Genomic DNA, 22,432 nt, shown 5'->3' with positions numbered 1-22,432 from the left:
GAAACAAACTCGGGCTGGATATAATGGGAAGCTATCCCAAAGAGTTTCCCCCCCGATCATCCATAATTAGACTCAGACGTCATACTTTCTCTCCTCTGCATAGTAATTTATAAATGTGAGGAGCATGATGTGGGCTGTTCTTCAGCTGCACATGCTTCAAAGAGATGAGGTGTGGCTCAACATCAGACTAGCTGTTCTGTGAAACTGAATAATGATATACAGTCACAGCAACACCCAGTGGCAGAATGGAGAAACACACCATTGGATAAAAAATCCCCATGGGAAACCCTGTTCTAGATCTGTTGAGTGGCAAAGAAACATTTTATATTGGAGTTGTACAATTATGCGTTTGCCTTTTAGTTTATTATCTAAAATAATCTGCACTTCTGTTGATTTCATTATCTTTTCTTTTTTTGGCATCAGGAGGGATGTAGTTGGAACAGGCAGTTCAATAGAGATTCATTTCTAGGCATCGTCTTTCTATATTAACACAATTATTTTTCTTTTTTCCCCCTTTCTGCGGTGCAGCTAGAAAGGTATCTGTGCATCCCAGTGTGTTTCAGCAATGGCAGGTGAAGGGGTTACCTGTAGAAAGGTATCTGTGCATCCCAGTGTGTTGCAGCAATGGCAGGTGAAGGGGTTACCTGTAGAAAGGTATCTGTGCACCCCGGTGTGTTTCAGCAATGGCAGGTGAAGGGGTTACCTGTAGAAAGGTATCTGTGCACCCCGGTGTGTTTCAGCAATAGCAGGTAAAGGGGTTACCTGTAGAAAGGTGTCTGTGCACCCCGGTGTTTTTCAGCAATGGCAGGTGAAGGGGTTACCTGTAGAAAGGTGTCTGTGCACCCCGGTGTGTTTCAGCAATGGCAGGTGAAGGGATTACCTGTAGAAAGGTATCTGTGCACCCTGGTGTGTTTCTGCAATGGCAGGTGAAGGGGTTACCTGTAGAAAGGTATCTGTGCACCCTGGTGTGTTTCAGCAATGGCAGATGAAGGGGTTACCTGTAGTTGTCTAATCTCTAGTTATTTAACCTTTTTCCAGAATGCCCAGAGGATAAGCAGCTCCCAGGCGCAGCCGCTTGCCACCCCAGTGGTGTCAGTCACCACCCCCAGCCTGCCCCCTCAAGGTCTGGTCTACTCAGCCATGCCTACTGCATACAACACTGGTAAGTGTCTGCAGCCTCCCATTAGTACTGCACCAGCCACTTATTCCATCCCTAGGATTTATCTCTTTACACAAACCAGGTGCTAGCAGTCAAGCGAGGGTCATTGGTGTTGATTGGAAACTTGGGTTTGTGACAATTGCTGCTTTTCTTAGACTCTCTGTGGAGAACAGCAATCCACACAAAGTCAAGCAGCTGTTTCTTCACTCGTTTCACGCTGAATGGTGAATCAGTGTGATCAACAGCAAGGACCCTGACCTGTGGGGAGCTTGACCCCAGTAATCTGTTTGTGCGGCTCTACTCCCAGTGATGTACTGGACCGGGACAGTGTGAGCTCTACTCCCGGTGATGTACTGGACCGGGACAGTGTGAGCTCTACTCCCGGTGATGTACTGGACCGGGACAGTGTGAGCTCTACTCCCGGTGATGTACTGGACCGGGACAGTGTGAGCTCTACTCCCGGTGATGTACTGGACCGGGACAGTGTGAGCTCTACTCCCGGTGATGTACTGGACCGGGACAGTGTGAGCTCTACTCCCGGTGATGTACTGGACCGGGACAGTGTGAGCTCTACTCCCGGTGATGTACTGGACTGGGACAGTGTGAGCTCTACTCCCGGTGATGTACTGGACCGGGACAGTGTGAGCTCTACTCCCAGTGATGTACTGGACCGGGACAGTGTGAGCTCTACTCCCAGTGATGTACTGGACCGGGGCAGTGTGTCTTAGTCAGGATTAGTTATCTAAAAGTTTCAGTAAAACTAAAGAAATGCTGTATTTTATTTAAACGGAGGGCTGGTTATTAATGATATGGTACCAGACCACCACCCTGAAAATGAATGCTCCGTCTCAGAGCTCTTCTTTACGCGATTGATTAGAAATGTAATCAAGAGGTCGATAAATCTGCCAGCGCAGAGAGTTAAAGAGCTCCACATTCACAGCTGTGCATTGAAGTGCCTTTGAAGACTAAAAGAAAGATGTCCTTGTTGTTTTTCAGATTACTCGCTGAGCAGTGCAGACCTGTCTGTCTTGCAGGGGTTCAGTTCCCCAGGGGGGCTGTCTCTCAACTCTGTCTCCGCCTGGCAGCACCACCACCTGGGGCAGACGACTCTCAGCTCACTGGCGTAAGTACTGAAGCACTGAAGTTTCCAGCCACTGCTTCCAGCTGCTCTCTGTAGGGCAGCCTGCTATTGTACAGCAAAGCGTAAAGAAAGACTACGAGCTGGGAACAGACTGTACTGCACATGTGCTGTTGCAGTGAAACGTTTTCATAATCTGGCACTGTAATACAGATAGAAGTTCTTGCATGTTAACTCGTTATGAATGTAATGACTGCTGTTGCTCAGGAGAGTAACAATAATAAAATAAACAATGCAACAATCGCAAATAGAAGAGCAAAGGCATTCTTGGAAGTTGGGCCTGATATAACAGGAATGGAAGTAAGACTCCCATTGCATAGCAGCTTCCTGGTTTCACTATGAGTTGATTCAGACGCACCTGATCTTGTTACCTATACCCTGTAGCTAAATGAGCTTGTAATAAAACCTGGAATGGGTAAAACTGCTATACAATGGGAGTCTTATTTCCATCTTATTGCATGTTCTTATAAGAATGATGAGCACTGATATGCCGTGTTACTATTGTGACTCACTCCTTTATAAGTGTTCCTTAAACTGAAAAATGAACGCATCTTCCCCGCAGGTCTGGCAGCCACTTACCTCAGGGTTCCAACCTCTCCATCAACACCAACCAGAACATCAACATCAAGTCTGAGCCCATCTCCCCCCCTCGGGACCGCATCCCCCCGTCGGGCTTCGGGCCGCAGCAGCCTCCAGTGCGCCAGGACATGGGCCGCTCACCCGCCGACAGCCTCAGCTCCTCCAGCAGCTCGTACGACGGCAGCGACCGTGAGGACCTGCGCACCGACTTCCAGGCGTCCCTGGGGCTGGGGAGGCCTCCTGCTGGCAGGGAGGACCGCGAGAGCCCCTCAGTGAAGCGCATGCGCATGGAGAACTGGGTGACATAAAACCGAGGAGCTGCCCCGCTGCTCCATACGCTGCTCACAGTCACGGGGGGGGGGTTCAGGGGCTTTATTTTATTTTATAACGAGAGAGAGAGCAAGAGGAAGAGAGAGAGGGAGGGGGAGGGAGAGAGAAAATGTCCTGACATATCTAAATTAATTTTCACACACACACACACACACACAAAAAAAAAATGCAGAGGACTTGAAATTATACATGGAGTGATATACACATGTTATCAGGTACTTGGTGCAAATTAATTGAACATTTGCAGAAGTCCCATGTTTTAAAAAAAAAAAAAACAAGCATACAAAACAAACTAGATAATTGTAGTCACTGGTGCAGTCTGGCACTTGCCTGTTCTTGCTGTTTTTGTATTACTTCTGTTAGCTGTTTGCAAGAGAAACCAACACACACAGAAGAATAGGGACACCCACAACCTGATTGCTGTTGCTTGCTGAAACCAACAGTGGGGTCACCCTGCAAAATTTGGTGCTGTCCCAGAATTTGTTTTGGAAAGGCAAGTTATACATTTGTTATTTAGTAGTAATGCTTTGAGTTTTGGAACTACCAAAATGACTAGACAGGGGATTGAGCAATACTGTATATAGAAGATAAAGAGGGTTAGGGGGTTCATTTCCCTAAAGGAATGGGTTTCCTCAGTTTGGATACGGCTGGTGTCGCCATGTTTTGGGGATGCATGTGCAGAAGAATAAAACTATTCATACGTGCTTCATCCAGTCAGAGAAAGATGCACAAGGAAGCGACACGAGTCACATGAATATATTAGCTTAGGAAAATAAAGGGTTAAGAGAAATAATATATTGAGTTATAATTGGAAATATGGATGAAAAAGAAGTTCATACCTTAAAATTATATTAAAAAAATGAAATATTAGGACATTTATTTTTATTAAGTGAGACCTACAGTGGTAGCGCCCATTTTAATTGATAACAATATATATGAATTGAAATACTTCTAAACACTTTCAGCTAGGAATTATTTATACAAGCCAAAGCTGTATGTTGATGTTTTGATTTTCTAGGTATGAGTTTTAATTTGTTATTTGGAACTTTTGAACTAAATGCAAGCAAGTCCTTGAAACGAAGACAAAAGCCATGAACACTCGCTGTTCTGTTTGTAAATCGATATTTGAGCCAAACGTTTTTTTGTTTGTGTACATAGCAACTTTAATATATATCACCTTTGGTGTAAGTACGTATGTATTGTACCTTCACCAGAAAAAAAAAAAAAAAAAAAAAGTCTATTTTTGTGGATTAGCGCCAAGTTGACAAGGCGAAGTCCTTATTAAGTAGAGTATTCACTGGTTAATATTTACTATTTTGTTAAATATGCTGTACTTTCTTCAAATTGGAATTCTTCTTCTTCTTCTTCTTCTTGTTAATATCCAGAGTTTTCACAGGGTAGTTTCTGGGTCGTTCTCCCTTTAATGGTGGTGAATGTGTGTCCTTTAAAATTTGTAAAACAGTGCTGTATGGTAAAGCTTCACTGTATCTTTTTGTAAAGAAAAAAATGCAAAGCAAAAGAAAATCTGGTTCCAGTTCTAACTGTGGAATTCTGTCGAGTGTGTGTGTGTGTGTGTGTGTGTGTGTGTGTGTGTGTGTGTGTCTGTGTGTGTATATATAATATATATATATACACACACACGCACACACACACACACGCATATACACACGCACACAGTCGCTGGAGCATTGAGATGAAACTGCTGAACAAGCTGTCTGCTTTAAAACCTTGAATAATCCTTTTATTGACCCCCCTCCCCTTTTTTTGTTTACAGTTTTAACTATTTCATAATAATATTTTAAATCTTTTGCTTCTGTCTTTAAAAAAAAAAATCAAGTCACATCAAGTCCCTTTTAAGGTGATAAAGTAGCAGCAACTTCAGTAGCATTTAAAAAAAATAAAAGTGAATTCATTTCTGGATTTCGCATGGACCTGTACGTGAGGTTTGCTGTACAACTTTTTGAAGGAGGTTCCCCTTTGCATTTGCTGTCTATTTCCTTGTGTGCCTTTTTCAAGATCCATAGGCATCGCTCCTCCAGGCCACTGAAGGTGACTCTGAACTAATAATCTATGCAGTGTCCAGATAGTGCACTAAAGACCAACCATTCCCTGAACAATTGCACTGCAGTGTAGGAGAACACACAATACTGATCATCACATCAGACCCCCTCACACACACACACAGCACTGCAGTGTAGGAGAACACACAATACTGATCAGCACATCAGACCCCCTCACACACACACACAGCACTGCAGTGTAGGAGAACACACAATACTGATCATCACATCACAGACCCCCTCACACACACACACAGCACTGCAGTGTAGGAGAACACACAATACTGATCATCACATCAGACCCCCTCACACACACACACAGCACTGCAGTGTAGGAGAACACACAATACTGATCATCACATCAGACCCCCTCACACACACACACAGCACTGCAGTGTAGGAGAACACACAATACTGATCATCACATCAGACCCCCTCACACACACACACAGCACTGCAGTGTAGGAGAACACACAATACTGATCATCACATCAGACCCCCTCACACACACACACAGCACTGCAGTGTAGGAGAACACACAATACTGATCAGCACATCACAGACCCCCTCACACACACACACAGCACTGCAGTGTAGGAGAACACACAATACTGATCATCACATCAGACCCCCTCACACACACACACAGCACTGCAGTGTAGGAGAACACACAATACTGATCATCACATCAGACCCCCTCACACACACACACAGCACTGCAGTGTAGGAGAACACACAATACTGATCATCACATCAGACCCCCTCACACACACACAGCACTGTAGTGTAGGAGAACACACAATACTGATCATCACATCAGACCCCCTCACACACACACACAACACTGTAGTGTAGGAGAACACACAATACTGATCATCACATCAGACCCCCTCACACACACACAGCACTGTAGTGTAGGAGAACACACAATACTGATCATCACATCAGACCCCCTCACACACACACAGCACTGTAGTGTAGGAGAACACACAATACTGATCATCACATCAGACCCCCTCACACACACACAGCACTGTAGTGTATAACACACAATACTGATCATCACATCAGACCCCCTCACACACACAGCACTGTAGTGTATAACACACAATACTGATCAGCACATCACAGACCCCCTCACACACACACACAGCACTGTAGTGTAGGAGAACACACAATACTGATCATCACATCAGACCCCCTCACACACACACAGCACTGCAGTGTAGGAGAACACACAATACTGATCATCACATCAGACCCCCTCACACACACACAGCACTGTAGTGTAGGAGAACACACAATACTGATCAGCACATCACAGACCCCCTCACACACACACACAGCACTGCAGTGTAGAAGAACACACAATACTGATCATCACATCAGACCCCCTCACACACACACACAGCACTGCAGTGTAGGAGAACACACAATACTGATCATCACATCAGACCCCCTCACACACACACAGCACTGTAGTGTAGGAGAACACACAATACTGATCATCACATCAGACCCCCTCACACACACACACAGCACTGCAGTGTAGGAGAACACACAATACTGATCAGCACATCACAGAACCCCTCACACACACACAGCACTGTAATGTATAACACACAATACTGATCATCACATCAGACCCCCTCACACACACACACAGCACTGCAGTGTAGGAGAACACACAATACTGATCAGCACATCACAGACCCCCTCACACACACACAGCACTGTAGTGTAGGAGAACACACAATACTGATCATCACATCAGACCCCCTCACACACACACACAGCACTGCAGTGTAGGAGAACACACAATACTGATCATCACATCAGACCCCCTCACACACACACACAGCACTGCAGTGTAGGAGAACACACAATACTGATCAGCACATCACAGACCCCCTCACACACACACAGCACTGTAGTGTAGGAGAACACACAATACTGATCATCACATCAGACCCCCTCACACACACACACAGCACTGCAGTGTAGGAGAACACACAATACTGATCATCACATCAGACCCCCTCACACACACACAGCACTGCAGTGTAGGAGAACACACAATACTGATCATCACATCAGACCCCCTCACACACACACAGCACTGCAGTGTAGGAGAACACACAATACTGATCATCACATCAGACCCCCTCACACACACACAGCACTGTAGTGTATAACACACAATACTGATCATCACATCAGACCCCCTCACACACACACAGCACTGTAGTGTAGAACACACAATACTGATCATCACATCAGACCCCCTCACACACACACAGCACTGCAGTGTAGGAGAACACACAATACTGATCATCACATCAGACCCCCTCACACACACAGCACTGTAGTGTATAACACACAATACTGATCATCACATCAGACCCCCTCACACACACACACAGCACTGCAGTGTAGGAGAACACACAATACTGATCATCACATCACAGACCCCCTCACACACACAGCACTGTAGTGTATAACACACAATACTGATCAGCACATCACAGACCCCCTCACACACACACAGCACTGTAGTGTAGGAGAACACACAATACTGATCATCACATCAGACCCCCTCACACACACAGCACTGTAGTGTAGGAGAACACACAATACTGATCAGCATATCACAGAACCCCTCACACACACACAGCACATCATTCCAAGTTTACTCAGTTCTTAGGGAATTGATATTATGACTGTTAACCCTGAAGTGCTCACCAGTGTTTATTGGACTGGGATGCCTGTAGATGTAGTTTTGAACTGCAATACAAAACAGCCACTGCAGCAGTTAAGCACAAGAAACACTAACCTATGGCATACCTTGCAAAATCATTTCAAGGGCTTTCTGAATGAGCCTGCTGGAAAGCTGCGTTTTAGCCATTTCGTTTGCCCTCTATTACCCCTTTGGCAGCCTAAACACATGTACAGTATAGCCTCTTGAGATATGCAGTGCCCCAGTAATACTGTTCTTTATAGTCCTTGAAGCTGCAGAGCTCTGCTAGTTACTGCAGCTTCAATTAAAGCTGACTGTTGCTCAGGACTGTGGAACTGCCTTTAGTTTCATAAAGTTCCACCAGCAAAATGTCCTCGGCTTATACAGCACTCAAGCGTATGCCAGACCTCACTGCTGGAACATATGTACCAGTAAGCAATTAAAAAAAAAAAAAAAAAAAAAGAAAACCCATCTATGATATAAGCTTCAAAAACAGCAACTGAATTGCAATAAGGCTTTCTAATGGACAAGGCAGCCCCTGTTAAAATCAGCTGTTAGATTGTAATACTGACCTGTTTCTCAAGGCTCTGCTAAGTGCTCAAAATACAGGTAGCCCTCCCCCTTCCCTTCTTACTGTGTTGTGTGCACACAAGAAATACATAGTAAATATAAAGAAATATATAGAGCTAGAGAACTAAAGCTCCATAGGTCTGGATGCTCTTTATGGAGAAATAAAAAGTGCATCAAACAATGAATGTGAAAGAAAGGGATCTGGAAGAAAGAGACATTTGTAGAAGTCTTTCTTCACTTTGCTGTGCAAGAGTACACTGCTTTGCTTATGGATCTTTTCAGACAGAACTATGTATTTGGTAATTGTTTGTCGTTAATAGTTCACTCGGAAAGCTGTTTGCGGTTTGAAGGCTCAGACCGTTTGGCGGCACAAGCTGGACTTTGTTGCCATGGCGATGAAACAAGACGTTTCAGATTCAAGAGAGAATATTAAGTTAACCTGCGTTCTATTTTCCCTGAATGTGTTGTTTTATCTTCATTATACAATAAATATTCTAGTGAACTTTTTATCGAATGACTAAGATATTATGCTAGAGATTGTTGTACAAATTTGTATCCTGCATTCACTAAAGTAAAGATATTGGCTTTTACTGTGTACTTGGGGCTCCCTTCAATTATTCACAGCACCGTGGATTCAGGTGTGATAGACCCAAGATGATCATTAGGAGTAAGACATAACTAATATCTTACCTGTAATGATCAATTTAAAAACAGCCCTACAGCTTTGAGGATTGGGTACCTGAACTCCAGCTACATGAGCCATAAAGGATAGGATGGGATGGGGTGAGATAGGATGGGAGGGAACGGTCACTTGTAACACTTGCACACACGACACCCGAAACACTATTAATACAGTAACACCCAGATATCTAGTAGTGTCACATTCTGTCTCAGTCAGTGCAGTGCTGATGTGTGTGTAATAATCACAATCCTTTCATTAGCACATGAGTGGGATCTGAGGGTGGTTTGTATGCAGGCATTGCCATGACAACAGGAGCACAGACACTCATTTTTAATTAGACTTTACGACTTTAAGTGATCATGGATGGACCAGAACATAAGAAAGTTTACAAACGAGAGGAGGCCATTCGGCCCATCTTGCTTGTTTGGTTGTTAGTAGCTTATTGATCAAAATCTCATCAAGCAGCTTCTTGAGAAAGGGTGTCAGCTTCAACAACATTACTGGGGAGTTGAGGCACATTCTCTGCTTGCTCGTTTGGTTGTTAGTAGCTTATTGATCCCAAAATTAGCAAAAAAGTGTCTCCATGAGTGGGATGCCTTGCGTCGACACTGTCAATACCTTTTAGAATTTTGAATGCTTGAATTAGGTCGCCACGTAGTCTTCTTGTTCAAGACTGAACAGATTCAATTCTTTTAGCCTGTCTGCATATGACATGCTTTTTAAGCCCGGTCTTCTTTGCACTCTTTCTAGTTTTTTATACCAGAACTGCATGAGGTCTTACTAGTGGCATTGCCATGACAACAGGAGCACAGACACTCATTTTTAATTAGACTTTAATGATAATTTCATGGAGACAATGATCTGACTGAGGTTTGTAGGGACGTCCTGAAATGTGACCAGAAATGCAGTTGTTCAGGAACAACACTGGGAGTCAAAGTTAGTTCTGTACTTAGGATTCCTGAGTCTGACGTCAAGAAACATGCAACAGCAGCCAGATCAGAAGTGCAGATTGTGTAAAATCTATCAACACAGGCAGAGCTCCAGTCTTCCACAGGGTGGCAGTAGAGAGCATAGTATTGTGTTTAAAATTGCAGCATTCCTTTTACCATTAGAAACAGATAAAATACCAAGCAATGGGAGATCATTAATTGCAAGATCCCAGGTTCGAATCCAACCGTATCCATCCAATATGGGTTAATGATTGCATTCCCCAAATTCAATAATTGTTAACACAGATCACATCCACTTTTTTCTCACAAACCTTTTAAAGAAACTGAGTGATAAAAACGAGTACGCAACATGTGAGTGATCTGCTTCCTGCTGCACCTGGGACTAGGGTTACCACATGACTCCATATACACTAGGACAGTTTGATATTTTTAAACGCACATCCCAATGCATTCTGTTAAGTGTAGTTTTGCAGTGAAAGGTACCTGAGACAGGTAAAACGTACCAGAATGCACTGTGATGTGAGTTGAAAAGCCTGTCCCAATCTGTCCAAGTGTACAACTGGTAACCCAGCCCAGGATACAAGAAAGCGGAGACTTTCATTATCTGAGTTCGCTCCACACAAGTTATTTCAAGAGATTGATGGAGTGCTACTACATCTCATTCAGTGAGATCACATCTCATTCACATGTGCAAGGTCATTGTTTGTTGCTTTGAAATGGATTATTCAAATAAATCTGATCATTTAAAAAAGGGCAGAAAAAAACTAAACTAATCCAGACTTGAGGACTGGAATGTGTTGTCAGTAACTGAAGGAGTTGTTTCATGTTTAAACAATGGTAAATGTGGAAAAAAGATATAATTTGGCACACTTTGCACCTATCGCTTTATCCAGCAGTTATTTACTGGCAAGTGAACACTCCGTCCTTTCACATCAAGAAGGTTACATTTGTACACAGGTGGTATTTGGCAGTCGCTCGTCAAACAAATGATCTGAAAGGCTTTCAAATAAAGTACGCCCTTTGTCCGGGAGATCAGGAACTGTTCATTTTCTGTCAGTGTTTGGGTAAGAGACTTTGCAGGATATGCGTGTTCCTGTGCCAATAAATGTTGAATGAGTACCTTCTGAGACTGGCATGAGAAGAAGGGATCCGTCCTACAAAGAGCTGTGGATACGGGGGCCAAGTGTCTGGAAAGTCAATCTGATCAGACAAAACTGCACACTCTGAACCACCGCGATCACCATGAGAGAATCAATCTGATCAGACAAAACTGCACACTCTGAACCACCGCGATCACCATGAGAGAATCAATCTGATCAGACAAAACTGCACACTCTGAACCACTGCGATCACCATGAGAGAATCAATCTGATCAGACAAAACTGCACACTCTGAACCACCGCGATCACCATGAGAGAATCAATCTGATCAGACAAAACTACACACTCTGAACCACTGCGATCACCATGAGAGAATCAATCTGATCAGACGTGCTGAAAGTTTTTGAATATCCTTACTGGCCTATAAGTGAATACAGTGACACAACTTTTCTGCTGCTATCTAGACTGCACACATCATTCATATCAATTGAATGACATGACAAATCACAATGTTCATTGTCACTTTCTAATCTGACTCTAAATCCCAGGTTAGTCCAGGCATGGAAACCAGACTCCCATTGCATAGCCAAAGTTTATTATAATTAACACACCTGAGCTTGTTACCTACACACTGGGGCTAATCAAGCTCGTAGCAAAACCAGGAATGGGTGAAACTGTTACGCAATAGGAGTCATATATTCAATCATGTAGTCCACTAAACTAAAAGACATTCCTCTCGTGATTGAGCTATAATGGTACATGTGTCTGAAACAAAGTCACCCTTTGTCTGAGTGTTCATTTTCCAGTGCAGTGTTTAAACAGCTTGCTATTCCCTCTTGGTATCCACAAAGAGAAGAGCACAGTGCAAGGACAGGTTGAGCCACTTCTGGATACAAAAAACGCAGATTACAGAGGGTGCGAGTCATCAACGGTTTATAAAACAAATGACACATCAACCGTAAACATTTGGGTGCTCGGCGCTGCAGCCAGATGAACAGTAACTCAGTACATTAAAGGAAGCAATAGCAAATGATGAACAAAACACCGTCCTCCTTAAAAACACAACCAAGACTTAAACACGTCACTGAAAAAGGGTTACAGTCAAATATCCCAATAGCTAATTCTGGACTTCCTATAGACATCGGTGGAGCACTTACAAAATTTAAAAATATACATATTTTTAAACACAGTCACTGCCCCTAGAATGCTGACTAACCTCCTTGCCTGACTCACACACGTCAACCTTCCCTGCATGAAAAGCAGCAACAATCTTGTTGTGGAACAAACTAATGCCTGAGGGCTTTGTTTAAGAAGGCAGGGACTAAAAGCGACTAGAAGGCTAGGGTGTGACAGTTTATCCTGCACTTACTGCCCTGTTCACCATAACATCTAGGTCAGTGTTTACTTTAACCCTTTAGCAGCTGGGCAAGCTGCTGCTTGTACTTTGACTATCTTTTAGTAAATCTATAGTCCTTCAAAGTTTACATGTTTATTTGATTTGGTTTCAAATGCAGTACAGCAATAAAAGACTTTGACTTTAACTTTTTTTTTTTAATAAAAAAATGTTTTATTGCAAACCTCTGGTCACTGGAACTGGAAACTGGAATGCATACACCTTTACTGGTTTCTCACTCGGTACCCAGTAAATATATATAAATCTCAAACACAGTTTGACAGCTATTATAACCAATTAAGAGTGTGCATCGTTTATAATTCTACAGTAAAGGGAACCACTATGACAAGATAGTCAAACCTGTTCCTGCCATCTTTGTGTAATACACCTCTCCTGTGCTTGCGTTGGAGTAGCCCCTCCCCTCGTTAGCCTGGTGCGCTGTGTACGAGGAAGTCTTCGGTCGAGGGTATACAGATGCGAAGTGTTTGAAATACTTTTGACTCCCATTAAACTGTTTTGCAGCTGGATCACCTGTCTGAAGAGGATGAATCAATCCGAGAAACGGGTAAGAACGTTGACTTAATATGGTTTGAAACTTGATAAAGTAAAATACATATTTTTGCATCGAGGTAAAACAACATGCGCACATTGCCAGGTGTGCTACTGTGTTTTTGGTCTCTTTTTTTTTCCTTTAGTACTTTTTAGCGACTGCGCTTTCATTTTTAGTTTAAAATGAATAAACAAAATAAAAGACATTTAATAATTTAATTTCAACTTTTTTTTCACGTAATATCAGTGACAGGGCATGAGGGAAGGTTTTGCAAACACTGGGAAGTAGTTGTCTCTGACTGCATATGGACGTCGTTTGTTTCAGATGGGTGCGCTATTATTCCTTTGATGCGTGCGCTTTGATTCGTGAGACGTGAGTGGGCACAGGTGAGCGGACATGCATTGGGCTACATAAACCCCGATGCCTAGCCAGACACTGAAAGCAAGTCATTCTTAACAAGGCAAAGCACTAAAATGCTTTTTGTGCCAGACATGTTAAGGGTTTCAAAGCGTGCAGTATGATTCATCCGGTAATGCCACTTGGGTTTGTAAGATCTGTTGCAGAAGCTGTTGCCCAGTAAACTAGTTTCCACCTGCGGTAGCTGTCTGTCGATTTGAAGCAGGCACATGCTTTTTATCTGGTCTTCACGATGGAGGCTATAATTACACCTTATCTTTTATCATTAACAACCAGACACATTTTTACAGAGTGTTAAAAGAGTTTGGCTTGTTTTCTGAAAAAAAAAAAAAAAAAAAAAAAAAGAAAAACCAAAAAACACAACACTTCCCAGGCTGGTATGTTGTTTGTCTCCAGTAGCACTCCTGTCTCCAGTAACGCCCCTGGAAAGGTCAGGACTGGTGATTTCTTGTCTTCACTGGGTCAGGTTAGGTTACCTGTTTTGTTTAAAGTACAGTAAGCATCCCAATTCCTGGCATATCATCCCATGACAATGCTCTCTGCATTATTATCACTTCTAGGTAACACAGATGCTGTAATGGGACTGCTGCCTCATACACATGGCCCGTACACTTTGTCTTTGTGATGTAAGGTGTTTTTGTAATGGAAAAGATGAGTAAACATTTCAATTGTTTTAACTGTCTGAACCGAAGTCACTTGTATATTAAATCATTGTAAATCTTGTTGAACACTGTGGCTGGTTTGACAGACCCCGATTAGCAGTGATCCTGGACTAACTGGTGCTATTTCAGGTAAAGTATTCCAAGATTGTGGTCTATCAGTGGGACTGCTGAGAACGCTTTGTCCCAGTTCATTGAATGCCCCTCAGTGTGCTGTGCAGTATGTGCACAGCTTGGGTTGAGAGATACACCACATGCATGGCAGCTTGATGATGAGTCACACCCATCCCCATGCAGATGGCTGGGAGGAAGACCAGTGAGCCGATCCTGGGCTAGCTGGAGCTCAGAGAGCGTCCATTGGATTAGCAAGCAATGAACTACAGGTAGGAGCCACTCGGCTTACGGACCCTTATTGGTCATGCAACAGGGACAGGGTTTCTTTCCATGCATTTCTACAGGATGCTGTTCCTCTTGGCTGCGTGACCCTCTGTTGATAATCTCTTGTAAATATTGTAGACGCCCCCATCGATGCTGTGCTGCTGGAAGTGGTTTGTTGAGATCAAGATTTGTACAAACTAATCTGAACTCTTATTTGTTTTGGGGATTCTTTATCTTGCTGTTTTTGCTGCTGTTAGTGTGTGTGTGTGTGTGTGTGTGTGTGTGTGTGTCAGTTCACAATGGTATTTATGTCTGTTTATGTTGTTCAGGGGGCTTTCCACCCCAAGGAAAACAAACTAAAACAGTGATGGTGTGTTGTGGCTCCATAAGGATATAGCGATAGCATCTGTTTATTTTCATCAGTTTTTTTTTTTTTTTATTTTAATTTAGTGTTTTGTTTTCCATTTCGGTGCCCCTGCACTTTTTGTGTTGGCCAGTCCGAATACAATGTAAGCCTCCTCTATCACATGTCAGTAGTGTGCCATTCCATCTTTTTATTGTGAGCTTAATCGCACACCTGAGCTGAATCAGGAACAGCATGCACCTTTTGTACAGGTAACTCACAGGAAAACCCGCAATGGCTCAACCTGCTACACAATGGGAGTCTTCCATTACTACCTGCCTGTGGAACGTGATTGTTTGGATGCACAGATCTGTATGCAAGGAATGTCCAGAATGCGAGCAGGCAGTTTTGCAGCACTGTTCCGAGAAAGGACTTTGTGATTCCCAGTTTCTGGAGTGTCTCCAGCTCCTGACTTCATTGTATTTAATAGCTGGGGTTAAGAATCTGCCCTTCAGCGCAGGAAATAAGATCGTCTTCAGTTTCCAAAATTGGGAAGTTGTTATTTTTCCTTCTGATAAGCGAACCTGGACCAGGGGAGTTAATAATTTAGAGTGTAGGTAAATGTTTAAATGTTCAAATGTTGTCCGCTGCTAAAACATTTAAGGTTTTGTTTGTCAAAAACGTGCATGGCTCAGTATTCAAATGCTGTTAGCGTTTCTATAGTACATTTTCAGAGCAATGCTCATGTTATTTTCGTGCTGGGAGAGGGGTCAACTGCACAAAAACAAGGAGAGTCTCATCTACAGAACTGATAATCCCAGCGTCTTCACACAGTTACACTGTGCAACAATTATGTGAAGTCTTCCAGTTTACATAAAGAACAGCTGAGAAGAGAACCACTTTCAGGAATATTTTGTACACAGTGACTGTAGATTCCATAGAGAATCAAGGCCAGTGATTTACTGGGACCCACAGAGTTCTTGTTACTCCCACATGCAGAGTGTTGGTCATTTGAGACACTCCACTGACAGGCCTGTGCCAGAATCCGTATGACCGAGAGTCTGTTAGTGTCCGCTGCTCACCCCTTCTTTAATCTGCATTGCCGTCCCAGGTGTTGTGCAATCCAGCTCAGTGTTATGACACCCTGCCATCCGGTGCAGTTGTTATCAAGCAGTGTATTGCACAGCTAGCCTGAGATTGTGATTACAGTACACGGTGTCAAGCAAATATCCCTGAAGAAAAAATATAACTTTTCTGGGGGTTCAGCTGGCTATAGAGGCAGCCTGTGACAGTATAGTGGTGTGGTGTGATTCTGTCTGGTAGGACTGTCTTGTGCAATAACTCTACTGTATGTTTACAGAGGAAATGGAGATGCAAAAGAGAAAAGGAGATTATATAGTTTGATCTGGTGAAAGCAGAAGAATAGCGAGCAGGATATCCTCAGTGTTGTGCCCAGTACTCCACTGTTCATCAGCAGCTGCTTTGGAGGTGGCCTCTTCATTGCTTTCCATTTGAATGACTGAAAAGAAGGTTTTGATAATACATTTCACAGACAGAATATGGAACACATTAATGCAACTTGGGCACTGTGCTAACTACAGTACAAACTTTAAAAGTTGGAAAGGAAAATGTGTTACTTTAATGAACCACGACCTTACTGAACGTCAAGGCATTGCCAGAGCTGTATTGGGACCAGTAAAGAGAAATGAAGCCATGTCTGGCACCCCTGTAATTGAATGTAATGAAGTTACCAAGGCAGTCAGTAACTCCCCACTGAGGGCTAAGCATGAGCAGGGTTAATTCAGAGTTACTGTAAAGAGCGCCAGGGCTCTCAGTGGATTCATCGCTGTTTACTTGGGCACTTAGCGCTCGCTTTCCTCCCAAAACCACATTACAGCCCATATCTTCTGCTCATCTGAGCATTTGCATTAAAGAGCTGCACTTAATTCTTAACACTCTGGTAGAACAATACACAGTGTTGTGTCGGTCATTGTATTGAAGGGATATGCCTTCTACATTTTGCCAGTGTTTCGTTTTTTGTTACCGTTCACTTAAGCACAAGTGCAGCAGAATGCTTCCATTGCGTTGGAAAGGTGAATGGAAATGTGCCTCTTTCCCCATGCTGGGGTGTGTGCGAGTGAGCGTCTTGCCTTCTGCCATGGCTCTGGAGCTGGAACAGTGGTGTTATTCTCCAGCCGGTCGGGACCTTCCTTGAAGGCTGTGATGTTTTAAAACTCGCTTCTTTTATTAGGATTGGCCTGAAAGAAACACTGATTAGGGGGATTAGAGAATAGGCAAAACTGCGTTGTTCTGCATATGAGGTTGTATAGAAACATGTATTTGTGGTTTTTCCTTCACCTGTGTTGTATGTGTGTGGCATGTTTAAGTATACCATGCTGGCTGAATACAATGCTAAGCGACACATTATTTAGCCTCTTTACTTGTATTTTGCTGCAGTAGATTTTCCTTGATCGTATCGGACCGGAGCACTTCCTGGAAACACTGAAGAACACGCAGGTGTTTTGAGACAAGGCTGCTGTTTGATTCCTGGATGGCTTTGCTTGGGCAACTCTGACAGATATTTAAAGGGTGACTTTGTGAAGATGTGAACCAGACTAGGAGGAACTGAAAGCCAATTGCCCTTTGAGCCATGTGCTTTCCTAGAGCAAGGGGTTTGTGACATGCCTTCCATTCCGAGGCAGTTATCTCGGGGTGAGAGAATAATTCATTTAAAATAATAATAGTAATAAATACAGTTGTTTTCAGTGAAAAATATGTATAAAGAACACGGCACATAGGGACACAGTACTTCCCTACAAGAACACTTCTGTCTCTGCTTTTCAAGTGATGGCTGTTGTTACAGTAGTTACACTTAACCTAATTGACACCACTTCTTTTTGCAGACATCATTAGTGTTTGTGTTTTTATTCCCCCCTGCAGGCTGCATTAAAATAAGAGTAACAAAGAAAAGGCTGTTTTGACTGAGCACAGAGCACTGTCCTCACTTTATCCACCTCTTACGATGGAGCCCAACAAGCCTACCGCCTGGGCATCATTCCGACAGAGGGCTAAGCCTTTCTTCTCCAACTTGAGCATCAAGAAGATAAAGAAGGACAGCACTAAAGCAGAGGTCAGGAAGAAGCGAGTTCTGGACCAGAGGATGATGAGTACCTCGGTCCCAGACTTTCGGCATCTGCACGGCGGAGCTGCCAGCACAGACAGGGCAGCCCCGCTCCCCTCCAACACCACACCCTTGCCGCTACACACAGCCCTAAACAACAACCGTGCTGCCACGCATCTGAGGAACCGTCTGTCCATGCCAGCGGAGAACCAGGCTTGGGGCTCGATGGAGTCTCTGCAGACAAAGATGGGCATTGATGAAGTGGAGGGACTGTCACACACTACACTGTTATCGGAGATTAAGAGTGAAGAGGAGTCAAACCAGTTCAGCACTACAGAGGCTGCTGCTGCTGCAGCTGCACAGGGTGAAGTGCCCACAGTGGAGATCACTGAAGACCTAAGTGAGGTATGTGTTTTAAATGTAAACTTTGAACATTGTCAGTGCCTTTCTGAAACTAATCCATAATAATAACAATTCAAAACAATTACAATTTTTTATACCTTTCATAGTGGTCCATATGATGACTCACAGTATTAGTTATCTGTTAGGTTTGCATAGTGCAAAGAATGTTCTTTTTTATCGCTGCAGTTAAAGCTCCAGGTAGATTTTGTGGTGCACTGGGATCATGTGCTTGATCTCTTTCCATCAATGCTTGACTGTGTGGGGTAGCGCTTCCTGATGTGATATCCATTCCCTGCAGTACTGCTACCCCTTCGCTTGATGCTTTTCCCTGCTACCCCTTCGCTTGATGCTTTTGGTCTGATCTTGCTTGTGCATGAGCTATAGTTAAAGCCAGGTGACACTCACTCACAGCTATTGCCAAGTTTGTGGAAAGGTAGCTTACTGAATTCAATTGTGTGTGTGTGTGTGTGTGTGTGTGTGTGTGTGTGTGTGTGTGTGTGTGTGTGTGTGTGTGTGTGTGTGTGCAGTCATTAACCATTAACAGTACATTCTGTGTTGCTGTTTCTACAGGAACACTTTGAAAACAATGAGCTGGACGTCTCGCAGACCTCTCAGTTCTTTGCAGCTAATTCTGTAAGTATTACACAAGGGAGCCGCACTTCGATTTTATATTGGGAACGATCATTTGACATCAGCTTTAAGATCATTTCAGTACTTCAAGTTTGAGGTTTGTAATTTTATTTACACTTCTATCAGTACTGCAGTGCCTTGTAATCAATAGCACTTCACTGTGCAGGATGTGGAATTGGGTGTCTCTCCTGAACCCTGCCTGTTCACTGTGGGGATCAGTAATATCATACAGTATGTGTGCTGGTTGCCTGGTTGCAATGTTATTTCATGCAGGGGATGAATAGGGATGGTGAACTCGGCACCTGTAATGTGAGAGAGGTGAGAAACCAAGACTGTGCCTCTGCCAAGTGCAGAGTAATATTCAGAACCCAAGTTTAGCATGTTTAATACAATAATGTTGTTGTGTTACTGATGTACAGTATGTACCCAGCTACTCCTTTTTTATATCATAATCACAGTTCTTATTTTTTCCATTTCCACACTCAGCATTTGTATTGACGATATTTTCAGAAGTTGCATGACGTTCTTTTGTCACCTGAATGCTGTACAGTACCTGTTTTGGTGCCCAGACTGTGTGCAGTAGTGGTTGGCAGAGTGAGGGAACACAGATTCTGCTCATGGCAGTACAGAAAGAAAGACAGGCTGCATGGTGTGGGCTGGAAGTGCAGTAGCAGGCCAGCCACCCTGACTAATGGCACCTCTGCTCCCCTGTAGGTGGTGGATGAGAGGGGTGATTCTCTGGCCGTCCTGCCCAGCAGGATCTCGTACCTCTTGACCATTAATCTGAAGGAAGGAAGGAACCTTGTGATCCGGGATCGCTCAGGTAAGCTGGCATGATAACTGCTCCTCCATCACTTTAAACTCTCTGAGCCATATCTTCAAAGCGATTCCTCCATTCTTTAAATAACTCTGATTTTTTTTTGAAAGGTAGTTTGGTTCTATTTATTTATTTTTTTTTAATTAACTTCACTTCATTTAAAAAAAAAAAAAAAAAAAAAAAAAAAAAATGAATTAAAGACTGGAGTAAACACTTTGCAAATATGGCCCAGTGTTAATTGCAGTGCAGGTGGAAACAAAGTAAAGCTAGACAAAGCAAAGTTTCAGTGTCTTTGGTGTTTTGAATTCAGCTGTGGGGTGCTGGTAATTGAACAACCTAGTCAAGCTCAGAACATATCTTAACTGCTCTTAGCATTCTCCCCCCGGCTCTTAGCATTCTCCCCCCCTGTACAGATCTCTAACCTTCACTGTCCCACCCAGTCACCTGCAGTCTGGCAGTGCTCCTGCATCAATCTGCATTACATCAGGAGATGCAAATTAACTGTCCTCACCGCTACACTTATTGCAAAAACAATGGGCACAAGTCTCTTTGCTAGCCTCAATTTTAGCAGTATTCTCTAATCCCTTCTTGATTTCAAAGATGCCTTGCGATTAGTGTGAATAAACATGCTTTCTCCAGAGCGTGACTCTGCTCAATTATAATTAATTGCAGTAACAATTTGAAAAGTAGATTTGCGTGAGCAAAACTTTTTGGTGGGTGTAACTGTTTACTTGAAGTATGATTCAGTTTCTCTGTGGTTTAGAAGATAGGGCTTGAGGGGGAATGGTTTTGTGGTTTAAAGTACAGCAGGCCGGGTCACTGGGCAGACTGAATCTCCTTGAATGAATACAGATGTTATTCTTGTGCTGATGATGGTGAGCTGCAGTAACATAGGCTAGCTCCTGTGGGTTCACCCTGCTTATCAAGGCTAACGTTGCATTCCTTCACAGTGCTGTTGAAGGGCTGTGTGTTTCCGGTTTCCTGTCGTCACCGTTGCGCTTCACCACACTGGTTGTGTGTTGCTGTGCTGAGAGATACTGTTCTTGCTGTAGAGTCTGTAGGAGAGCACTGGGTTAACCCATTCCGAGCCATGACTGATTCTAGTGTGGCATCCAGAAACCCACAACGCACTTTATCTGTGTCCTGGCTCAACAGCCTTGTCCTCTTTACAGCCACTGTCTGTATCGCAGCTTTCATCACAAGGATTCCAAAGTGCTTCGCACACTGACACACATGCACGCACACTGATACACACACGCACTGACACACACATGTACTGACACACACGCACTGACACATGCACACTGACACACACACTGAGACACGCACTCACTGACGCAGACACACACTGGCACACACACACACACACACACACACAAATCAACAGTTAAACCATTACATTAAAAAATGTCTGATACAGAATTTGATGAAACCAGAAATTAAATAGAAAAATGTGGTTTTAATTGTAAAAAAAAAAAAAAAATGAAAAGCTAGTTTGTAGAAATAGAACAACTAAGATTTACAAAAGAATTTAACAAAATTGGAATAATCTGTTTTTTTTTTTAATTTAGTTTAATTGTGAATATATATATAAAAAAAAGATAAAAAGCCAGTTTGTAAAAAAAACAAAACAAAAACAAAAAAAAAAACACAATTAAAATAAATACAAATAAAACCCCAACAAATAAAATCCAATCTGAAGTGGCATCAGTCCTGAGATCCCTGTTGAACTGCACTAAACAATTTCCAGAGTGCTGTGCTGTCAACACAGGCCTCATCCTGTCACAGAGCTGCGGAAGCGTGGGATTGTGTGTGCTGCTCTGAACTGTGAGGACATGCGCCTGGAGAATTGAACACAGTAATTCATACATCACCTATATCCTACCAGACGGGAATCTGCCACCTCCCACTGTGCTGCCAGGAAATTCCATATTATACTCAATTCAATGTAAGATCTAATTGTGCAAGCGATTACTGTACATCCAGAAATATATATATATATATATATATATATATATATATATATATATATATATATATATATATATATATAGTGTGTGTGTGTGTTTGTGTAACACAAAGCTCTCCAGTTATAACATGCCTCGGCTATAACGCTCCTACAGCGTGTCCCCCAGTTCCCTATACTAGTGAGTCATGCAATATTTCCCCAGTAAATACAGTACCGATGTTGTTCAAACTGTAAACAACTTATCAGTGTAACTTCCGTTTCTGTCTCTCTCTTTTGATACAGTATCTGAACTGAAAAAAAGCTGCTCTGGCACTTTATAACACAGATATCTTATTCAACATTCGTTTTCTAACTAAATAAATATTAGGCCTATTACCTGGTCATCTTTCCTCATGTATTTACTTCTTTGTTGTGAGAGGAGTTGCAGCTTTCTCCGGGAAACGAGATA

General features: G+C 43.0%; 2 protein-coding genes across 15 annotated transcripts in view; both read left to right on the top strand.

Annotated features, from left to right (window-relative positions):
* The window catches only part of LOC121299151 (myocyte-specific enhancer factor 2A-like), a 100,427-nt gene extending 95,697 nt beyond the window's left edge, over positions 1-4,730 (top strand). For all 12 annotated transcript variants that reach the window (XM_041226724.1, XM_041226725.1, XM_041226731.1 and 9 more), the window contains 3 exons: positions 1,039-1,162; positions 2,156-2,282; positions 2,860-4,730. In XM_041226724.1, the coding sequence (XP_041082658.1) occupies positions 1,039-1,162; positions 2,156-2,282; positions 2,860-3,184 (576 nt within the window). In that variant the 3' untranslated portion in view covers positions 3,185-4,730. The remainder of the gene's footprint in view (positions 1-1,038; positions 1,163-2,155; positions 2,283-2,859) is intronic.
* An 8,390-nt stretch (positions 4,731-13,120) lies between these two features.
* LOC121298768 (multiple C2 and transmembrane domain-containing protein 2-like) overlaps positions 13,121-22,432 on the top strand; it is a 49,079-nt gene continuing 39,767 nt past the window's right edge. Inside the window, exons 1-5 of one of the 3 annotated variants that reach the window (XM_041225977.1) lie at positions 13,121-13,263; positions 17,506-17,757; positions 17,986-18,571; positions 19,139-19,201; positions 19,913-20,021. In XM_041225977.1, the coding sequence (XP_041081911.1) occupies positions 18,068-18,571; positions 19,139-19,201; positions 19,913-20,021 (676 nt within the window). In that variant the 5' untranslated portion in view covers positions 13,121-13,263; positions 17,506-17,757; positions 17,986-18,067. Of the gene's footprint in view, positions 13,264-17,502; positions 17,758-17,985; positions 18,572-19,138; positions 19,202-19,912; positions 20,022-22,432 lie in introns of all 3 variants that reach the window. The other 2 variants (XM_041225975.1, XM_041225976.1) reach the window with 2 other exon arrangements.

Source organism: Polyodon spathula, chromosome 24 (genome assembly GCF_017654505.1).
Source record: "Polyodon spathula isolate WHYD16114869_AA chromosome 24, ASM1765450v1, whole genome shotgun sequence".
NCBI lineage: Eukaryota > Metazoa > Chordata > Actinopteri > Acipenseriformes > Polyodontidae > Polyodon > Polyodon spathula.
This window is presented reverse-complemented; position numbering and strand designations above follow the sequence as displayed.